The following is a 16,851-nucleotide window of genomic DNA, read 5'->3' as shown; positions in this document are numbered from 1 at the left end:
ATCCGCGACCTCCTCCCAAGATTTTTTAACAGGGATGATGAGCTGAGTGTCATCCGCATATGAGGACGGGATGAAACCAAAGGAGCGGATCAGACTGTGGGGGAACTCATCAAAAAACTGGGTGAGGACTTACCACTTGACCCTAAAAATGTCCTGTTGGGCAACCCAACTGATGTGGACATTTCCCGAACCAGGCTCCTGCTTGGCAATCTGGGTCTTGTGGTAGCCAAGGGAGATGTTGCCCTAGGAACACCTACCTTACAGGAATAAAGATCATGGATAGATCTTTACGCAGTTGCAGAAAGAATCATATATAAAGCTTGAAAATGCACCCAAAACTTCCACAAGATATGGAATCCCTGGCTAAAATATTGCAATATTGATATGGGTGACAATGAGGTTCTACCCCAGATTGCACGATTGTTGTGAGAGGAGTTGAGTATAGATATAATATAATATCTGAGTCCCACAAGGTCATTGCAAAATTACTGATACTGCACTGTGCTGATGTAATCTTTGAACCTGCAAATATCCATATCCATGCGATAAAGGTGTTGTTTGCCACCATATGTTATTTGCAGAAAATCTTAATAAAAACATTTAAAAAAAAGATAGATAGATAGATAGATAGATAGATAGATAGATAGATAGATAGATAGATATTGGTAATCATTCTGTCCTCTTTGGTTGGAGAAGGTTTCGACCTAAATCCTTCCTTACTTGTCTCGTTTTCTGCATGCGGTGGGCACTTTCTTAGTACCGACATTTTTGTCACCAAAGGATCATTGAAATAGACTGTGAGACCCAAGCTTAGAGAGACAGGGTTTAAAATGTTCTGTAGCCACCTTTTTCTGACTCTGGCTAACCGAGGTCAGATTTTGAGGTACTGGAAGCTTTGTTTTTAGACGATCTCCCCATAGGAGATGAGTTTGTTCTTCTTTTAATTTAGATTTTCAGCTTGAAAGAGGCTTTCCTACTAGCCGAGTATACAACTGGGATGAAGTGCGAGCAAAATAAGATGGATTAAACCCAGATCTGTGACTGGGGGAAAGGTTTCAACACTTCGCCCATCATTTTATTTTGTGATGTTGCTATGCCCTGGGAGGCTAGGGGTATGCCCAGAAGTTAGTCCCTTGCTCGTTGCTCCACTGGATTGCAGGTAGCCAGGCTGATGAAGGTTGATACTCTGAAACCGGTCCCAGGGTGCTTGTTTCCGGTCCAGGGAGGACCAGGCTTGGCAGTTCGGGCTGCACTGTTCCCAAGGGGAGCAGCGTCAACACTTAAAAGTTTTCAGTTAGAAGTAATTGGCTTTGTCTGTGTAAAGACGTTTTCACATAGAGTATGTAGTATTCTCAGCCCTCCTGAAGTTTAATGAACTTTCCGAATACCATCCGCTACCCAATTTGGCCACCACATTCCCACAAACTGCTAAATAGAGGCTTTAACGTTTTGGTCCTTCTTTCTTTTCAATTAGAGGTGCTAACCAATGGCTACCCTGGAGTTGGTGCGTGATACCGGAACGTGCGGGCTCGTGACGTTGGGGGCGGGGTCGACTCGCTAAAAAGCAAAGACCAACCCGTCCGAAGTTCAATCTTAAACATGGCGTTCAGAAGCGTTTTTAAACCGTGTCTCTTCGACAACCATGTAGCTATCGTGACCGGGGGTGGCACGGGTATCGGCAAGGCTATAGTAGCTGAACTGCTCACTCTAGGTCGGTGCCCCGCGACCTTCCAAAACGTTTGACCCGATCTTACCAGAATTTGTGTTTGTATGAGATTTACGTTAGGCGCTGTGCCCATCTTGGAATGGGTTTGTATGCAGGCGTTTCGGGTTTTCTATTGCCGTGCGTTCATCTTGAAATGGGTTTATTTGTTGGCGTATCGGACTGGGTAGTGCCAGGCGGTCATCTTGGAATGGGACGTTATCCTGTCTCTGGTGCAAAGTCAGTCCAGCAGGGAAGTTGGGGCGGGCAAGCTTGTGGGAGAGAGGCTACGGCCAGTTTACCGGCCCCAGTGCCAGTGAACTAGGATCCAGCTCCGGCGCCAGACAGCATCCCGTGGTTCTGGACAAATCACTTACTCTCCCGCTGCCTTAAAAATTGAGTATGACCTAGTGTATTGTAACTGGTGCTAATGCGAAGCTCTCCAAAACCTTCGGGTCGAGGTCGTCCTGTACAAAAAGTGCTGCATAGTTGGTAATGTGTTCCGGCGCGCGTGTGTAAATTATTTTATTTATTTCATTTTTATATGGCGCGAACTCGACCCGATGGTATTGGAGCGCTTTACCTGAGCACCGGTTACGTTACTCCAGGAGACATTCATTCCGCGGATGATTTGGAATTTAACGTTTACAATTGAGTGCAGAAAATACAAAAAGAGACGTAAATTTGGAAAGCATTTTTTGAGCAAAACCGGGGACTAGTCGCAGTTTTCTTGCTTTATTAGTCTTACGTGTAGGCTTTCAGCCAATTAAATGAATTAAAAAACGTAGTCAGACATCCATATGTCCCTCATGATGCAGTAAACAAACTTATCAAATAATGGTGTGAAGATGGGGTTGTTAATGAAAAATAAACTGTCATGGACTACTAATCTAACCCCCAGTTTCTTCAATTACCCTTTCTGCACGTTTTTATTTTTTATTTTATTTTAATTATACATGTTCCACCCCCTGTAAGCTCGCTGGCCCTCGCTCGTTTGCATCATTTACATGCCTCCTGCCTCATTTTTATTTATTTAATTTAAAAAATAAATAAAAAATACGTTTTCCGAGGGCCTGTGAGCTGCAAACTGATACCGGCGATTTTATTTTTAGTGACAAAATATTTTAAATGTCATTAAAGTTCACGGGCCAAATGAACCCCACCCTGAATTGCACAGACACAGTATGCACTCAAGTAAAATCCATCAACAATTGAGGAGAGTTGTAAATACTAACGCAAATATTTGTTTGTGATGGAAATGTGCATTTGTTCCCTTACACTCCAGACACTGCCATTTAAGTCCGCTGTACTAAGATTGCGATATTTCGCTGTGCTTTGGTTAAATTGGTCTTGCCCATCAATTTTATCAAGTCCGTGTGTATCTACGGGAAATGTAGTGGTCTATACCCAAATGATGCATAATTAGTTCCCTAACTTTTTAACGAAGTGTTTTTTTTTCTGCACAGGGTGCAAAGTAGTTATTGCTTCCCGAAAGCTGGACAAATTAAAAGAAGCAGCTGATGAGCTAACTGCTAGTATCCCACCTTCCAGCCCAGCGGTAGTGACTCCACTGCAGTGTAATATCCGTAAAGAGGAAGAGGTAAAAACAGCCTTTCGGCAAACGACCAGTTTGTTGCATCCAGTACTTTGAAGTGACCTTCTGACAGTATAATCTCTATAAAAGAACAGTGGTCGCAAGTGCATTAAAAAAGACTATGGAAACTGATGCTGCGTGCAGTAGGGGTGGGGGCAGTGACCGTCGGGGCGGGTCAAAAGTGTGCTTAAAAAAAAAAATATATATATATATATATTCTGTAAGTTTTTGTGTATTTTGCCGTCAGGTAGCTACACATAAAATAACATGTAGCTCACATGAAAATTAAATAAAGTTGTTACTTTGTGGGAAATGCACTGTAGTGCATTATGAAACCCGTCTTAGTTAATGAACCTCAGAGGTCTGCATGTAACCAGAAAGCCACAGAATTAAATCTTGGTTGGTGCAGTAGAGGGTAGTGATTTGTTTATTTTTTTACTGCTACGAGGTCACAGCCTGTGACAGAAAGCACTCTGAATTTGTAGATCATTAACTGTAAGCTTGCATTATACTCAGTATAAGATAGGCTGCTATAAAATGCACTAAAAGGTTTAAGATAAAATGGTGCTTCCAAAACATACATTTTAGTAATATCCAGAATGTACTTACAATATTTTTTTACATTACTGTTTCTTCAGGTGTTGTAAGAGCTATATAAATATAATTATAATTGAAAGTATGATCTTCACGGCTCAGTTGTTTACTCTTTGCACTACCACTCAAAAATAATAAATCTTTGTCATCACAAAGCCTCAAATGATTCGCTCAAGCAAAGCCAGTACCGGCTCCCATGCTTCCTTTACTTCTGCAGATCAACTGGTAGCACACATTTGCGTTTCTTTCAGATCAGGAGGCATCCTGGCAGGAATGCTTGTTTACCTGTCTGCCCAGTTTCTGTTTTACAGAGCAGGAGACTCACTGAAAGACACTTCAGCCGAAGCATTTCAACTATCAGAATTAACCATCCCAAGATGTTTTTTTTTTCTTTTTTCAAAAACAAAAAGTAGGGGAATGTTTTTTCATAAATCAAAAAAGTATGGGCACGCCGTGCCCCTCTGACCACGCCACCTTTGACCTCATTACAAGGAGAATATACCTGAAATGCTTTTAACAGAAGTGGTTATCTGGCCAAATCCTCATTCATGCAAAATAATCCTTCCTTGGTTTTCCATCGTCGTTTTAGTTTTACATGTTCGAAAGGCCTATAGCTGTAATGATTGGTAATCCATACTAGGCTGGATTACACCTGTGTATTTAATTGGATCTTCCAAAGATACGCGTTGTCTGGTTAGAGAATACAGGCAGCTAGTCTGGTGACTGACTGTCGTAGATAGGACCCATTGCATGGGTTTTGTGAAGTTTGTTATGGCTGTCAGATCAATGGATCTGCATAAAGATTAGCATTTAGACCAGGCTAGTTTCTCATGAAACAGAAAGGGGTGACCAGTAAATCCAGTAGAAAAGCGAAAATGCACAAAGTATTTCAGGCTTGTCCGGGCAGAACCACGGTGGGAGAGAGCTGGTGGCAAGGAGTGTTGGTTTTGTGAAAGTAAGGCCAGAAGACTGAGACTCTGATAGATAAGCAAGGTCAATCACAACAGAGAGAAAGGAATGGATGAGGAGACCACACAATCTGCGAGAGTAGCAAAATAAAGCTCTGCAACAGAATTCTCAGAGTTTCGATTCAAGTGCACATAGGTTTTAATGATCTGAGTTCTTCAGAAGGCCGTGGTCTATGTGGTATGAAGAACGCCTCAGTTTATTTCCTTAACACCACTATCCACTATAATGAGCCCACATCCAGCCTCCCTTCTGCGTTGTCCTCGGAGATCTGAGACAACGAACGCAGGAGGCGGCAGGGGCCTGGAATTACAACTCAAATGATAACACTCTAAATAAGAATAATGCCCACGAGCAAGGAGCTCGCTCTAACACGAGTGCTCGTAGCAAGAAAAGAAATACACACCGACTAGAGGCATACAATAAATGTTTGCTTATGTAAATAGCATCAGGTACAGGTAATAAATACGCTTGCTTGCATAAGTAACGTCTGGTGCATCACTATGGCTTCCACTAGGAAGGATAGTCCCCCCCCCCCTTAACTAAATTTTGAATGAAAATGACGGCTAAAGTTACTTACAAGAAAACCTCTATTGCAGAATGTTAGAGATGTTACAGAGCCATACTTGACGTATTAGTGCAAGCTAAAGCCATGGTGAAACCTACTGTAAAACATATACCACCACTAACCAGGGGTAGGAGAGAGTGAAGAGTAACAGCTACAAAGTTGTGCATAGAAAAGTGAAAACAGAAAGTGTGTACCAGTCGCTAATAGAAGTGGGTAAGTGTCGCTGATAGGCTTATGCGGGCAATGTCAGTCAGATTTTTCACATACTCCAAAAATAGCTTCAGATATTTACTCAGTTGCCTCACTTTGTATCTGAAGCTAACTGCACAGTGGGTGTTGGGGATTAGCACGTGTTGCTAGTGATGGTGTGTGGGTCAGGGCAGCATAGCTAGTGTAAGGCAATAAGATGTTAGAGCATCAAATAAGCAAACAGAATAAATCCACACAGGCTCTTCGACTCTGTTCTGCTTCCTGGTTTTGCACTAGTAGAATGGTGACTTCTTACATTTTTCTTGAGTATAAACAAAGCAATATTACACAGATAATTTGGAGTGTTATCAACCCAGTTATGACACATTTTCAGCTAGAAAGCCACAGACCAGAGAAAGTACTTGTGGGGTATTGAGTGTTCTCTCATTTAACAGTGAGAGTAGAAATGGTGAACAAGTGTGTATGTCTTCTTAATCAAGATGCTTCAACTGGAAGTCGTCCCTTCTGAACTTTAACTTACATTCAATGAAGCCCTCATAGGTGTCCTCCTTGGGGCTTGGTTGAAGCTGTGCACATGAACTCCTATGTACAGCACAATTGCCCGCCACCATTGCCCTGCTCCTGTGGATCCCAGTTTCCTCACCCAGCACCCCACCCCTTAGAGCTTGGTGATATAAGCCCCACTTTTAGTATTCATCCCAGTGCAGTCAGCCGCATTCCACCAGTTAGGGAATCCAAAAGGTTGGATACCTTCGGAAAGAGTACTTCCTCTTCCACCAGCCTAGCACTGCAAGCATTAAACGCCACATGCGTTTTGGCCCAGTACCCCCGTTCTGCGTGGGATTTGGTTGTGCAAGTAGCGCCCATGGCCTCAGAGGAGGACTGAGCCATACTCTCCCAAACAATTGCTGATGGACGAGATGCAGCAAAGTTCACCTCAGATGTGGGCTTGATACAACTGACTCACTGGGCAGAGCGATTTCATCATCAGTAGCAGGGAGATGCCACACTAGACTGAGAACCACTAGCTTCTCGGAGGATGTCCAAACGTCACCCATTGACATTCTCTTTATTGGCACGCACCGCTTTGGTGAGAAGGCAGACTCGGCACTGGAACTTCAATAATGTTCGAGCTACAGCCAGGTCCTTAAGCTTATCCATGGCCCCTCACCAGTCCCATTCTGCCCTTCACCCCTTCTTTGGCTATGGTCAACAGGGTTCACAGCTCTTTTGTGGCTATGGATGGGGTACCAGCGGATCAAATGGAATCACAAACCATAAGTCAGGTCAGTCCACTACCCCAGCAGGTGCAGCCTCCAAACCCATTTAGTTTGCCCTTTTACCTACATAGGCACCCAGTGGGCAGCAGGATCCACCATCACTTGCCCAACTGGAAGTTTTTAACATCCAACAAGTTTGTCTTGTAAATCATCCAAAAGTGCGACTCCTTCCCTTTTCTGGAAACCCCTCCATCCATGCCTCCCACGTATGACCAGCTGATGGAGGACCATCTCTCATTGCTCCAGTAGGAAGTTTTGGCTTTTTTGGCTAAATGAGCCATGGAGAGGGTGCCGGCATCAGAAGTCAGACCTGGGTGCTCTTCCTGCCACTTTCTGGTGCCCAAAAAGGACTGAGGCCTTCATCATATCCTAGACTTGCACCTTTTCAACAACTTCATGAAGAAATTGAAGTTCAAAATGCTCATCTACGCTCAGGTCCTGTCTGCCCTGGACTCTACTGGAGACAGCATGATGGTGTTGGGCTTGCAGGACACATATTAGCAACCCCCCCACCTCCTGTCAATCCAATAGTGTTACCTATGGTTCATAGTGGGTCAAGAGCACTTCAAGTTTGTTGTGCTTCTCTTTGGCCTCACCAGCGCCCCTCTGTGTTCATGAAAATGATGGTGGTAGTTGCAGCTTACTTCCAGAGGTCAGGGTTCCAATCTTTCCCTACCTCGCCGATTGGCCGTTGAAGGCTGGTTCACCCCAGGCAGTTGTTTCCCACCTCCTGACTACAGGTTCACTATAAATGTGCTAAAGTCGCACCTGACTCCCTCTCAAACACTTTCATTTGCCCGTTTTCAACACAGTGCCGTTTCGGGCCAATCTTGGAGTTTCCAAGGCGGTTCTTGCTCGAAACTTTGTTTTGAGTGGAACTCTGGCATCCTATATGCCTTTCTGTCCAGAGTTATCAAGATCAAGAAGGACTGGGCCCAAGTTATTCTTGTGGCTCTGGATCAGGCATGGAGAATCTGGTATCCTGAGCATAAGCATTTGTCCTCCAATCATGCTGCCACTTCAGGCAAATCTTCTGTGGTAGCAGCAGGAGAAAGGTCTGCACCTGAACTTTCGCACCCTCCGCTTTCATGTGCAGAGATTGAGCTGTGACAGTTGACTGCTTTCAATCTTCCTTCCGAAGTTATTCTGCAGCCAGGCATCCTTCCACCAAAGCGGTATATTTCTGCCTTAGGAAAATTTGTGACGTGGTGTGCATTTAGAAACTTTAAATCCCCCCACCTCAAACCCTCCCATGCCCCTCTTTTCTGTAGTCCTATCCCAGGGTATACTATTTTTTTTTTTTTTTTAGCAGCACAATTTATTGGTATTCTACAGTGAGAAACGTGGATGAAACAAGTTAGGTGCCATCGCACATAGCAGAAACAGTTCCAACACATATAAGTCAGAATATACATATAACACAGCTTACATCTGATTCGATGTATTGCATGTTCACGACTACCTGTGCTCCATTAGTTCCTAGAGTAGTTCACTGTAGCTGGAGCTTCAGTGGCATGTTATAAAAATTGAAAACAACCACTCTGTATTTCCCCCCCCCCCAAAAAAAAACCCCACAACACTGCCCATTTGTTGGCCAAGTAGAAGAGTACGAATGTGTGCCTATAATGCTAACATCAATTATGATACAGTTGGTGGGTAGGTTGGACCTTTATCAAGCTGACGCTTATAGTTGTCACAAGCTGGGTGTCATGTTGGACTGGGAAAGTGTATGCTATTTATAGATACTGTCATGAGGTCCAACAAAGGCATGGCAGAGCCTTCACAGTCAAGAACCTCATCCCGCTTAAGCTCATCCAGCAGACCATCCCAGGCATATGCCTGCTCCATCGGGACCCTCCTACGTTTGGCATCTCATGAGGTTCATATCCTTGTTGCGTATGCTCTCGTACCAATGAGACTGCTGGATTTGGGTGGCAGCTTCACCTAAATTATGGAGAACTGAGTTTTATCCCACACCATGTGACAACTGTCGGCCTAATCCTTTCCCGGCCAGCTAGCAGCACCTCACCTATGCCCAAGAGCAGAGGTAATTTGTGGCAACCGGGCGCATGACATTGTGACTTCTCAGGGAAATCGTGGTGGATCAGATCTCATCCTTTTCTCTCAGTTACATTCGTCTCACGCATGCAAAGACAAACAGAAGCAGGGAATGGTTCAGTAAGATTTATTGAATCAGCTGCGTCCTAGATAAAGACATGGACTGCAATAATTAGGATAATGAAGCACGCTAGAAGCAGAATGGTGACAAAAAAAGTGAAACACAAGAAAAGTCCCACCATACTGTCACTATGGAAGATGTGTGATTCCTACCTTTGCCTCTAATGTTCTATGATAGAGCACAGCAAGATAAGCCCTAATCCCCCTCCAGGAAACCCTGGGAAGACATCCCCTTTACCTGAGTATGACAGTAGTGAAGAGGCCTGTTATCTAATGAGTCACTTTCCCCATATAGGCCAGGGAACCGGCAGTCTCAGCAAGCAGCGGTAGCGCAGTCAAACAGCATACGGTTGCGGTCATCTGGCTGGAACCTCCATCTAACGTGTAGGGGACAGAGAGATGTTTTTATAATAAAACGGCTAATGTTCTGAGAAGTGTCCCCATGTAAAATACGTATGTTGTTGTGAAATGTTAAAGATGCGGTGTACCGCTTTGTGCCGGCAGCCATATCTTGTCACAACATTGAATAAAGCATAGAGTGAAAGAATGTTGTGGTAAGAAATGTAAATACTTGCCTAAGCAAAAAGACAGGAAGATAAAGTAAAATAAAACAGCACCACAAATGTGATTTTCTAAAAGAATAAAATGAAACGTTACTAGGCTAAAGGGCACAGACAGCAGGCCTAGTTGCTAAAATAACGTGCCCACAGACCACATTAAAATGGCTTCACTACATCCTCGTATATACTTGGCCCGGTGTGTGAGGTTGTTACGGCATCTCGCTAAGTGTGGGCCTCTTGTTTTTCCAGTTAATGGTTATTTGTCTCTTGGCCAATATCAGTGCAAGGTTTATACATTTGGGAATCACCTGTCCCTTTTTCCTGAAAGCTATATGTTCTACCTTCACTCTTTTTCAGGGGCAACTCATTTAAAAAAAAAAAATGAATATTTTATCTCGTTGGACTCACTTTTTGGGGGCACATTCATGTGTATATCTGTGTTGTTGGGGGCATAACTTGGTTTTTGTGTTTTATTGGAGCATCGGGGCCCGTGTTCAGTGGCCTCCGGTAGCTCCGTCCTTTTAACTTTCCTATTTCCTGGTTGGGACTAACTAGACCGCCATTTTTGTTAGCGGTCTAGTTGTTTTTGTCCCTTGAGCCTCGATCGGCTTCCCCGGTATATTTAATGCCGGAGGGACGCGCCAAAGGCAAGCCCGTCCGCGCCCTGAAGTGCCCAGAGCCCAGAGATGCTGCTCCTTCCATTATAAATAGGTTAGTCTATTCTCCCTTGCAGCTCCACTCACCGAGAGGGCCAGGGTTCTGTCCATCCCTTTTAGTATCCCCTGGGCCCCATGCTTCTCCTTTTTGCCCGGGCTGCCCTAGACCCCCCATGGTTGTTTTACCTTCTGACTCCCCTCCACCCCAAATGAGCAAAATGCTGCTGCTCAACTGTCGCTCTCTGCCAGCCCATTCCCTACACATCTATACTCTCCTAGAAGACCTCTCTCCCGATGCCCTGTTTCTTACCGAAACTTTGTTGGGTAATGATTCAGCAGTAGATATTTGCAACTCTCTACCCTCCACCTACTCTATGGCGCACGTAGATCGACCCCTTGGAAGAGGTGGTGGTATAGCCATTATCTATAAAAATACCTTTAGGTGCATCACATTCTCCTCTGACATCTCAGATTGTGAAAGCTTAATTTTCTCTATCTATCTTTCCCTCACTTTTACTTTTTCCGGAATGCTTCTTTATCGGCCCCCGGGACCTGGTACTTGCTTTTTAGATTCCCTACCAGAGGCCGCAGCTAGTCTTATTTGTAAATCCCCTAATTTTACTATTCTTGGGGATTTTAATATTCATCTTGATAATGAAAACTGTCCGCATGCTAGATCTCTACTCGCTTCCCTCTCTGCACTTGATTTAACTCAACATGTAATGGAACCTACTCATACTAAAGGCCATACTTTGGACCTTTTATTCAGCAATCTCCCTGCTCTTACTACCCTGCCTTCCCTGCCTTTAACTTTGACAGATCATTTCCTTCTAGCTTTCTCTTTTCCCTATAAGGTCATACTAGACCCACATTCCACCTCTTTAACCTCTGGGCGTATCTGGTCAAAGTTGGCTCTTAGGGAGTGGCGTGCTGTTCTCCAAGCCTCCCTTGGGGTCAACAGCTCTCCTGCCTCCGCAGATTTATTTAACAAGTGGATTTCCTCCTCTTTGGATGGTATTCTGCCCATCAAATCAAGAGTCAATAAGCCCTCTCACAAGGCTAAACCTTGGTTCTCTCCTCTTTTATTAGAATTAAGAAAGAAGTGTAAAAAGTTAGAAAGATCCTGGAGAAAGAACTACAGCCCCACCGATAAAGAAGTATATAGGCAATCCATCAGACTTTACCACCAAAATATTAAAGCCGCCCAGTCCACTTACTATGGTACAAAAATAGAAAATTCCTCCTGCTCACAGAAGGAAATTTTTCTGATTTTTAAAGAATTAACCACAACCCCTATGCCTGCCCCTCCCACAGAGCCCTCCATTGAATACAGTAATCGCCTGGCATCTTACTTCCACGATAAAGTCATCAAGATATATTCCGGGTTCCCTTCTTCTCCTTCCCTGGAGGCGTCAGAATATCAATCGATGGACCCCGCCTTCTCCGGAAGTATATTAACTACCTTTGCACCTCTCACGGATGCTGTGACCACCAACCTCCTTCTTCAAATTAAATCGGGCTCCCCCCTTGATCCCGCCCCTCCTGCCATCCTTTCGCGGGTCTCAGATATTGTTGTTCCTCCTCTTACAAAAATACTGAACCATTCCTTATCCTCAGGTTCTCTCCCTTCATCTTTTAAGCATGCCATCATCAAGCCTCTTTTAAAAAAGCCTAAATTGTATCCTTCTCTGCTGGAGAATTACAGACCCATTGCTCTCCTTCGCATCTCAACAAAAATCTTGGAGAAACATGTTAACTATCAATTAACCAGCTATCTAGAGAGTCATGAACTTCTCCACCCTACTCAAATGGGCTTTAGAGCCCTCCATAGCACGGAGTCAGCCCTCCTTACAGTGACTGAGTCAGCCCGGCAACTTTTAGACCAAGGGGCTTATGTAGCCGTTATTTTACTTGATCTTAGCGCAGCTTTTGATACGGTGGACCACAACCTTCTCTGCTGCAGGCTCTCTGAATTAGGGATAGGAGGTTCAGCATTGTCTTGGCTGTCTGCTTTTGTTAAAGGAAGATCTTTTCAAGTTCTGGATCGTGCCTTTTTCTCTGATATTTTTCCATTGACTTGTGGAGTCCCTCAGGGCTCCTCCCTGAGTCCAACTCTTTTCAATGTTTATTTATCCCCGCTGGCTAAAGTGATTGTTCCCTATAATTTGTCCTTGGTCACCTATGCCGACGATACTCAGCTTGTGGTATCACTATCTAGTTCTGGGGATTCATCCGTGGCCAACCTTTCTTGCTGTATGGAAGATATTGGAGAATGGATGATCCAATCTAAGCTTAAATTCAATGATGGAAAGTCAGAAGTTATTGTATTAGGCAATGGTTCCCCAGCCTCCCCCCTCTCACTGCACTCTGAGGCTTTCAACAATCTTCCTCCTCCCAAGGCTCAGGTAAAAAAGCCTTGGCTTTTGGCTGGATTCCCGCTTGACTGGATTTTCAAGCAAAAAAAGTCTCCTCTACATGTTTTGGTATTTTAAGAGTCCTTAGGTAGATTTTTAACCTTCATCCCTCTACCGCCAGAAGAATCCTCGTTCAAACTCTGATCCTCTCCCGCCTGGACTATGGGAACTCTCTTTTTCTCAGTTCCCCGGCTTATGTGATAAAGAAGCTGCAGACAGTTCAGAATGCAGCGGCCAGGCTTCTCATTAATCTTCCTAGACATTTATCCGCAAAGCCGGCTCTTTCAACACTTCACTGGCTCCCCATCAAGCAGCGTACCCACATTAAAGCCCTGTGCATTGTTCACAGAGCCCTTCAGGATAAGGGTCCGATGTTCTTCATAAAACGGATCCGTCTCTATGCCCCCTCTCGAAGTTTGAGGTCTTCCTCTTTCCGACATGTCAGCATCTGGCGGTCTAAGAGAGCCTGGGGAGCCAATTCCTTTTCCACCAAGGCCGCCCGCCTTTGGAATGATCTTCCCTCTGAGCTTCGTCACGAACCCTCAGAGCAGCTTTTTAGGAAAAAACTCAAGACTATCCTTTTCTGTAGGTAACTTTCTGGATTCTCCTGTTGCTGGCATTAGTCATGTTACGTTAGCGCTGGGATGCCTTAGGGTAACTACGCGCTTTATAAATCCTTAAAACTAAACTAAACTACTGTAACATCTAAGACGGGTAGCCCGCATTGTTGTAGGATTTGCCGAATTCGGCTATAAATTAAATTAAAAAAAAACCAACAAAAATAGCCTACCTTAGTGTCCTGTTTATGGGATACGAATTATCAAGTGAAGGAAAGAGCCTAGTGCCACAATTCTTAGAAAAATGCGCATAGTTACAACGTCCAAATACTATTAAAAAAAATGGCAATCCCTAAATTTTGGCAGAACTTACATTCCAGATTATGCATCACGCATAAAATCATTATATGACTTAATATGTCCTGGCTTTTCCAGTAAATTCTGGACAGTTGAACACACGCATTCTCAGAGCTCTGCAAACAGACATGCTTGCAGCACATTTACACACAAGGGACAATAAAAAACATCTGGTCATCAGAGTAATTGATGGTGCTATTGGTTTCACCTATGTAACTTTTAAGGAAGGTGAGACAGTTCTGATTGTATACAAATCACATTTGTATTCAGCAGCAGAACAACGCTTTGCTCCCACTGAGAAAATACTCACTGCGGTACAGATGGCTGTCATTAAAGAGAGACCACTAGCCCAGGGGAAAACGCATTATTGTCGTATCTCCAATCCCAGCCCTTGATGCTGTTACCAAAGCTAGCGTCCCAAACGCTAAAGCATTACATCCACGTTGGATTCAATGGACAACGTCTTTGACAGCCGCTGATGTCAACTACATTTTTGACCCAAAGTTACAAGCTCATGAATTTTTGCAATACGAACTAGAATACCCAGTTCCGGCAAATACATTGCCCATTGATCAATATCAGAGTCATGTACACTGATGGCTCAGCACAACCTTCCATAGGCACAAAACACCAATACTCCGCTGCTTGCGCAGTCGTGAGCGACTATATGGAAGGTGGCAAGTTTTATCCACAACATACTTTCACGCAGACTTTAGGGGATTGCACTGCACAACTAGCAGAGCTTAAGGCTCTGGTGATGGCACTGGAACATATGGATCCTGCACAGCTAACACTGATTGTTTGTGATTCATACTATTGTGTCCAGTCCTTCAATGAATACCTGCATTACTGGCGCCAGAATGGGTTCAGAGATTCTAAAGGGAACACCATCAAACACAGACTTCTGTGGGGGAAAGTAGTGGATCTGAAGGAAACGCTACCAAACCTCCATGTTGTACATACACTTGGACACCAGTGCGTTGGAATACACGTTGGTGCAAACACGCTGGCTGATGAAGCAGCAAAATCAGCAGTAGCCACAGATACTGTTGCTGCAGTAACTCGTTCTGGAACGAAACCAGACGGTGACATATGGGATGCCGTGAAAGCCACGGCTGAAGGCACGCCCTATACAAAAGCATTTCCTGCTAAATATTCCTACCGGATGGGAGGGTTCCTAGATGCAGAAGTAAAAATATCAGGCGTGGGAGTTTGAGTAATTCCCAATAAAGATATAAGACCAGAGTTGACTAAAGCAGCGCATGAGGGGCTCGCATCTGCCCATGCTGGTGTGGCGGCTACAATATCATTATTGCAAGTACATTATTGGTGGCCAGGTCTATATAAACAGACCAAACAGTATGTCCTTTGCCTTTGTTGTGACATCTGCCAACAAATTAAGGGGTCCACCGTCAAACGCCCACCGGAGACACCTCTCCTAATTTCCAACAAACCTTTACAATGTGTGTACTTGGACCATTGTGGTCCCCTAACACCGGACAGTGCATACAAATACATCTTAGTTGCTGTTGACTCTTGCTTCAGATGTCTATGGGAATGGCCACAACGCTCAGCGGACGCTCGGACTGTTATTAAAGATTTGCAAGTCTTTATCGGCACATATGCAGTTGCGGCTTTCCACTCGGACCAGGGCCCTGCTTTTGCCTCAAGGGCATTCAGGGACGCCATGGCTTCGTTAGGGGTCCAACTCCATTACTCTTCTCCATTTCATCCAGAGAGAAATAGTGTTGTGGAGCGACAAAACTGTGATTTAAAGCAATCCTTAACAACCAGAGCATTAGGTACGGGTTGTAGTTGGCTTAATCACCTGTATGGAGTCCAGAGATCACTTAATAATCTGCCTAGAAGGTCCCTGGGGGGGTTGTACTTCATACGAGTGCCTGTTTAGAACTCAAATATATGTTCCAGATCTTGATGGTCCTGGCGTGGAGGCTGCAGAAACATCTTTTGCCATAAATGAATGTGTCACTGTTCCGTGATGACAACACTTCTGCCAGTGCTGCCTCCTCAGGAATTATGGATGTACCAATAACATCTACCGGCTGGATTCCAAAGGTTGGGGATCTAGTACGAGGAAAAAGTTGCTGTAAAAAAAGGTGTTCGGTCCTTCTTATCATGCACCAGTCCTAGTCCTGGGAATACACGGTATCAGAACTGTCATTCTACCACCGTTGCCTGGCACTAAAGAAAACCGCTTTGTATCTATCAACAATGTCAAGTTACACCATGTGGCCTATGCTGCACAGCAGACCAAGAGGGACAACCAGTAGTTCCGAATCCCTCTCACTACTGGTCAAGATGTTCCTCTACAAGACTTAAGCATCAACGCTGACACCTCTCCGAGCTTGGGGAGGGTGGAAAATGATCTTGCATTAGTTCCACTGACATTGATTACAACAAGCAGCACGGAAATTGCTGATCGATTTGACACAACTTCTACACAAACGGATGGCATCATTTACTGTGAGCCACTACGGGCGACCCCTACCAATTCTCCTCCTTTAAAAACGGCTCCAGCTTTTGCACAAACTGCTTCTGGATACTTTGCCGACATCAACAACACTTTTTTGGACTCGTAGAAGAGGCGAACATCTGAACTGCCAAAAAGACATAAGCTGATAAACTGGCTTTAAACAAATTAATTTATCTTCCCATGGAACTATCTATGGTTTTCCTTGACTGTTAGCTTTCCTCCTTTGGATTGGCTTTTTCATAACTTTCTTTCTATTAATACATGGTCATTACCTTCCTGAAAGATCAACAGTCGAACTGGTGGATGATGTCCTAAAGCCCCATTTTTCTTCTCACAAGGTCCGCAGAGACCTGTTTTTCATGAACATTTCCGCTATACCAAATCCTGATGGGATTGTTTGGGAAAAAGTCCCATTTGATATTAACGGCCCGACGGAGGTCATTCAAATACCTTACGTGTTTAAACTTTCAATGAATGATGTAATAATACCCAGAGTTGTTACCAATGACTGGGATGTGAAAGTGGTTGATTCTGTGATGACAGAATTGCAGTATTTTACTGTATTTGAAAGTAAGGATGTATATCAATCTTAAAAGAATTATGGTGACGTGTTCTGCTATAATTATTATGGACACCATTTCATTCACAGAGCAAGTACCCCAAAGGCAAATTTAATTACATGCAATGTGAACATTGTCCAACTCCACCTCAAGCGAGTTTT

The 16,851-nt window shown here is 44.1% G+C and overlaps 1 protein-coding gene across 1 annotated transcript in view; it reads left to right on the top strand.

Moving 5' to 3' along the window:
• The first annotated feature begins 1,560 nt into the window (after positions 1–1,560).
• The window catches only part of LOC138286616 (peroxisomal trans-2-enoyl-CoA reductase-like), a 168,671-nt gene continuing 153,380 nt past the window's right edge, over positions 1,561–16,851 (top strand). Inside the window, exons 1-2 of the mRNA XM_069227046.1 lie at positions 1,561–1,711; positions 3,169–3,302. Of these exons, the coding sequence (XP_069083147.1) occupies positions 1,600–1,711; positions 3,169–3,302 (246 nt within the window). The 5' untranslated portion in view covers positions 1,561–1,599. The remainder of the gene's footprint in view (positions 1,712–3,168; positions 3,303–16,851) is intronic.

This window comes from Pleurodeles waltl, chromosome 3_2 (genome assembly GCF_031143425.1).
Source record: "Pleurodeles waltl isolate 20211129_DDA chromosome 3_2, aPleWal1.hap1.20221129, whole genome shotgun sequence".
NCBI lineage: Eukaryota > Metazoa > Chordata > Amphibia > Caudata > Salamandridae > Pleurodeles > Pleurodeles waltl.
Note: the sequence above shows the minus strand (reverse complement) of the source record. Positions and strands in the feature narration are given on the sequence as shown.